At 40.2% G+C, this 6,000-nt stretch overlaps 1 protein-coding gene across 1 annotated transcript in view; it reads left to right on the plus strand.

Moving 5' to 3' along the window:
* LOC110030458 overlaps window positions 1–5,724 on the plus strand; it is a 30,536-nt gene extending 24,812 nt beyond the window's left edge. The window contains exons 6-7 of the mRNA XM_020733180.1: window positions 4,648–4,922; window positions 5,045–5,724. Of these exons, the coding sequence (XP_020588839.1) occupies window positions 4,648–4,922; window positions 5,045–5,279 (510 nt within the window). The 3' untranslated portion in view covers window positions 5,280–5,724. The remainder of the gene's footprint in view (window positions 1–4,647; window positions 4,923–5,044) is intronic.
* The last annotated feature ends 276 nt before the right edge of the window (window positions 5,725–6,000 follow it).

Genomic DNA, 6,000 nt, shown 5'->3' on the forward strand with positions numbered 1-6,000 from the left:
CTATGGGTACAACGTAACACCACACTTGATCTTGTAGTTAGTTCTCAATAGAAAACTCTACGAGACATATCTTGTTATTGCTGACCTTGCTCTCTTTTTTCAACCAAGTCAGGGAATATAACTGAGAGTGTCTATAAGTAGTGAGACAACATTTTCATCATCTGTGTAGACATTCTTATTACTACCTCTATCGATGATAAGGTTGCCCACCTTTCTTCTTTACAGTGCAACATGTGTGAAAGATGTTGTGGTGAAGCCACTGTTACTCACTCGTAGCCTCAGTCTAAAGGAAACATTGAACCATAAGCATTTCACTCTAATCAATTGGAAAATGGTACTCCTCATCCTATTCATCAACTACCTCGCCCAACTCCTCTACTGCACTCTGCTTGGTGAATGAAACAACTCTGTTTGTTGGGCAACACGAGTTGATGTGCTAACATCCATGGCACCTGAAGCATTTCCTAGCTATAAAGGTGTTGGGCGTGCTACTCTTCTCAGGCTTATTCTGATCCTGTTCAGCTGTCACTATTCTGACCAGTCTTCTCAACTCCCCCATGTGTGCTTTTGCTTCTTTTCAAAAAGAAAGGAAAAAATGGCTTGCTCCTACTGATGTCTCCAGCTGTGGGTGGCTGTCAGTATGAAGCTAGGTGCCTGTTATGCTTCTGTTGTCTCTCCACATTTTGTGCCATGGTCTGAACATCACTCAACAACCAGTAAGGCATAGCTGGGCAACATTGTCAATGAAGGGCTTCATGCATCCCAACTATCTCACTATAATGTGCTCCTTCGGCTCGGTCAACTCACATTTCAACTTAAGCTGCTCAAATTCTGTCGTGAACTCTTCCACTGACAACTCCCTTATGATGTAAGTGATGTAGCCTTAAGAACATATGCCGACATTAGTGTGGGGGTAGATAGTTCCTCCGCATCTCCATCATCTCCCACATAGCGATCTTTTTTAGACCCTTTTTTTTTCTCTCCCTTTTTCTGCTTTTCCCTCCAAAAAGAGGCACTTTTCTTCAGCTTTATGGCAGCAAACCTTGACTCTTGTGACACTTTGTATTAAAAAATTCTCTATCCAGATTCATTCTTCCCTCAGAACTCAATAGGTCTACCTTCACTCCCAGGCCTCTCCGTCCTCCAATCGTAACTTCATCTCTCATCTTCCTATGATATTGAATCCTAAAGCATCATGACATGCCTTCCTCTTCATTGAAATCATCCCTATGGAAGGGATTTATATTTTCCTCCCTCATTGAATCTCACTTTCATGACCAATAATGACCTCTTTATTAGTCTTTTCCTCAATTTCAGTAAGCCGTTTTGAAGTCAGTGGAGTTCTCGCTGCACCTCTTCCTTGGTATGTTTTTGAATGACACCCGATACTTGTCTCCTTGATGACATGGTTAGTGTTTAGGTTTGGAAAGGGTGGAAGGGGGTTCATTGGGGTGGCCCAGAGTAGGAAATTTTTTTTTTTTTTTTGGTCACCCGTAGAAGCGGTGCATGTTGCATTAACTTAAAAACAACGGGTTACAAAATAAGGCCATAATAGCCACCAAAAACCAAAAGAAAAAGAGCCTACTAATTAGTAAGCCCACCAAAATTCCTATGCCTTATATCAAAAAAATGTAAGGGACGATTATCATTAATTCTTTAACAAAAAAGTAATTCTAGAAGGAAGCTGAACACAAAAATGAGCTGTCTCATTGTTTGATGTAGTAGTGTAAGAAAAACACCTTACAGAAGCTAGTAAGAAAGGCAATGTCGGGGCTTTGGTTGCCATGCTGCCCCCCAAAAATCCTCTTCACCGAACGCCTGAGAGTATCCAAAACATTGCCGAAGTCCCCCTCCTCTACCAGTCCGCAGTTTCCGTCATCCATGGTTCCACCAATGCACGCATAAAAAGAACAATCTACGAACGACCGCTAAGATAAGCCAACCCTACACATCCCGGATGATCACACCCAGGCTAGTAAGCCCAGAGGGAAGAAGGGTTCCATCGACATTTGCCTTGGTCTTGCCTTGATCCAACCGGGAGGGGGAGGACACCACTGGTGGGAGAAAGAGAGTTTATGAGGCCAATTAGTGCCCCATTGCTCCCGAATGGGGAATGGGAAAGGCATAAGTGCGAGTGAGGGTGGAAAGAGGTAGAAGCCAAGATCGTCGGTGTCCCATGAGGCTGCTTAAGTATTTTCTCATTCCCAGCTTTCCTGCATTGATAGACAGCAATACAATAAACTCTTCCAATGGAGATCATGCGAGTTGGCATGTCCATCAACCATTTGCAAACATCTTGGAAAAAGGTGCATGTGGGAATCACGATCCCCCATTTCAGCAAACATTGGAAAGTGGCCTTTAAAACTTTGCATTGGGAAGTTTTGTGTGTACTCATCCATATTCTGGCATCCCCACGGACAAAGAAAGTCCTTGCAATTATTTCTTTAAGATAGCCAAAGATTAGTAGGAACTGCAATTTGAAGACGGCGGCACCAAAACATGGATTTCCACGGACAAAGAAAGATTAGAGAAGTGGAGCAGTTGGTGGGTACAGTAGGGAAATAGCGGTTGCTGTTCTGGGCAGCAGCAAGTAGGTAGGTGGGCTGGACTGCTAGGAAAACAACAGGAAGATAGCGTATACTTGCTGTCCGGGGCGTCTGCGAGGAAGGAAGTGGGCTGGACTACAGAAAGCAGTAGGCGGTGCTGTTCTTAGCAGTGGCAGCGAGAAAGTGGGGAGGAAAGGCTTCTGGAACTGCATAAAACAGCATGGGAATTTCTGTTCTAGGTGGCTGCAGCAAGTGAGGGCAATGGGGAGTGATGTGGAAGGATGGGAAAGGGTAGGGGAATGATAATCACCTCCTTGAGAGCGAGATACAGCTGGAGCACCACTTGGTCTCCTTGGATACAACCGTAGAAGGGAAATCAGAGATGCGGGTGGCTGTCCTGAATAAACACACAAAAACTGCAAACCTACACACCACAAAGCACATAAATAACCCTAGGGTAACCAGGAGTGGGCCCCTCTTTTAAAGGGAAGCGGAAAGCCCCCAAGAAAGAGTCGGCCTGGCCCTCACAAGACCTAGACTGGTTTGGTCCAGGTATCAGAAGCGACTCCCTTGTCCGTCATGCATGTTGCCCGCGTCCATCACCCTCGACACCTGCGTCAATCACTTTTCCCTGTACCAGCATATCTTTTCCTCTACCGCTCGAAAGGGACACCAATTAAGTGGTTGCCTTCATCATCAAGATTATATAAATCCCTGGGACCCTACATCAACAGCTCATATTGACTAACATTGCTTACCTTCATATTGACAGAAAAGTTCATGGACACATGCTTATAAGCTTATGGGCTGACAGAAAAGTTTATGGACACATGCTTATAAGCTTATGGGTCAAAATTTCTTGTTCACGCTGGAAGTCTTACGTAGCTTTACTAGTTAGATCAATTCTTTTCAAGATAATCATTGATGCAGAAACCTTAGGTAATGCAACTAGAAATGTTTCAAAATATATAGGTCATACACGTAAATTTGGGATGCATAGATTGCTGGTCACAAATCACTAAATAAGCCAATAACTTTCTCTAAGTGCAAAAATTAATATTGAAGAATTATAATTCAAATGATACTGCAATAAATGAATAAATCTACAAGGAAATCTGCAAAAATTTTGTAGCATATAAAATTAGCAAGCATTTGTAATTTATTAATTTAATTATCACAAAATAATCCCAAATGCATCAAACTTGAACAAAGTCGAGTTCTTCCAAGTTAATAATAAATGATGTAGACTAAATTAAATCAAGGAAATGTTCATCAAAATAAAAAAATTCAGACCTTACGTTCATCCAAAAATATAGCTTTCCCCAGAATTTTGTAATCACACTTACACAACACTTGAATAGTTGGATATCCAACTGGTAACACAAGATTGAGGTACAAACTTCATTTGATTAAAGATGTACAATCTGTATGACTAAAACATTTCTTTAATGACTCCTCATCCCTTGTAATATAATTCTAGATAACCTTGAACTTTATTATCCAACATTATCCAAAAATTAAAAATTTAAGTTGTTGCATTAAATAATTCCTTTAAATCGACAACCATGTGAAATTCCTGTGATTACGCCCGTAAAGCAGAACGGCACCTGCAGTTAGCAACAAGTCTTCAGCAATAGCTCTGGGAAGTCATAACAATACCCCATGGGAACCGCTAGCATTAGATATGATTGTAGGAATAGCACTGTAACGGCACCCAGATATTTCACACTAGAAGGGATTCAGACCTCTATCAAACATGTGCTGAGCTAAGCTAGAACTTTATTGACACTTAAATATCTATTAATGATCACATGAAAGACCACTTATGATATGATTTAAGACTAATATGTCGGAAAATCGTTTCATAGTAAAGTTTATTTGACCTGGAGCTTTGTATAACGAACGTGCAAAAAATCCAATCAGACATCACCTGCCTTATAATTAAGTGCTGCATTTCTAGAAATGGAATTATAGGCTAGACCTCTATAAACCTGACTAATGCGAGCTTGTACGTTTCTTAGTGGTAGTGCAGTTTGAATGTTTTGAAAAGTTGGTAAATACTAAACTATGTGAATGATTTGTTTAGTTATGCCAACTGCAGGGTAGCATCGAGGAGCTCTTTGGTTTTGATTTGGGACCTTATACCATTGCCGCCGCTGAGGACTGCACGAAAAGATTGGGGGAATATGTTAATATAGACATCTTAAATGCCATCCAGAGAACAGCTGCTATGACTTGGATATCAGATAAACCATATGACAAAGATTCTTGTGTCCCGGACCTGAATTTGTTTCTGGTTGATGCGACGAAGCTGGATAAGAATTTTATCGAGTCCATTTTATGGTGGGATAAAGTTCTTAATTTGAAACATGAAAGGTATGGCATTCTCCATCTATTTCTGAGATTCTCATCAATAAAAAATTATTAATTATCATGTTGAATGAACATAGCTCATTCTTTCCTAAAATTTTCATATTTTTCACTGGTTTTTATGCCAGGAACAATCCTGTAAACATGGTGATTGCCGTGGCATTCTACAACAGGTACTTTAAGCTTCCTGATGCATGGAAGCATGCTAATTCCAGAACTGTGAGCTCGGAGGCCAAAGTTCTCCGTTATGATGGACCGAGCCTTAGTTGTTCAGAACACAAGATTCAGAATGAGCCATATGGCTTTGGAAAGAATTGGCAGCAGTATCTGCCACCCAAATCCGATGTCATCTTAGCAAACTAAAAATTTTTAATTTCAGTAATCTGTTCGAGACTTCAGCTTCAGAAGGAATTACTAACACTGATGGAGTAAGGATTTCTTGCGGAAGGATAGGCGGCCAGATGGTCTTTTGCTTGCAGTGCTTTGCATCCCTTTACAAAATTTTTCGAAGATTCAGTTGGTAAATGACCTGACCAATATAATATGCCTTTGTTATACGTGGAAATGCCTTGCTGTATTTTCAACCAAGAATAGTGATTCATTATGCTAAATTGTGCTTGCTTGAAAATTTAACTTTTAGTTTGCAAGTCCAGGTTAATTAGCAATGACGGAAACACGAGATTTTGATTGGATTCATCATCATTGTATTATAAAGAATAGAAAAACAAGATATTGTAGCTCTAATTGAGTTATAATATTCGTGTTATTATTATTATTATTTTGATAAACTTGAACTTTTTTAAATGCATGGTGATTTTCTTAGATAATGTTCTTCCAAATGCACGAGTTTCCTGTCAATTTGAAATTTAAAGGATTGTCCTTGGCTCTCATGTGTTTAGCCCTCTTCTATTTATGCTACAACGGTGATTTTCTTAGATAATGTTCTTCCAAATGCGCGAGTTACCTGTCAATTTGAAATTTAAAGGATTGTCCTTGGTTCTCATGTGTTTAGCCCTCTTCTATTTATGCTACAAAATCCTAGTATAACCTTATTAACAGGCAACATCCGGTCCACATACTTGTG

Source organism: Phalaenopsis equestris, unplaced genomic scaffold, assembly GCF_001263595.1.
Source record: "Phalaenopsis equestris unplaced genomic scaffold, ASM126359v1 Scaffold000721, whole genome shotgun sequence".
In the NCBI taxonomy this organism is placed as follows: domain Eukaryota; kingdom Viridiplantae; phylum Streptophyta; class Magnoliopsida; order Asparagales; family Orchidaceae; genus Phalaenopsis; species Phalaenopsis equestris.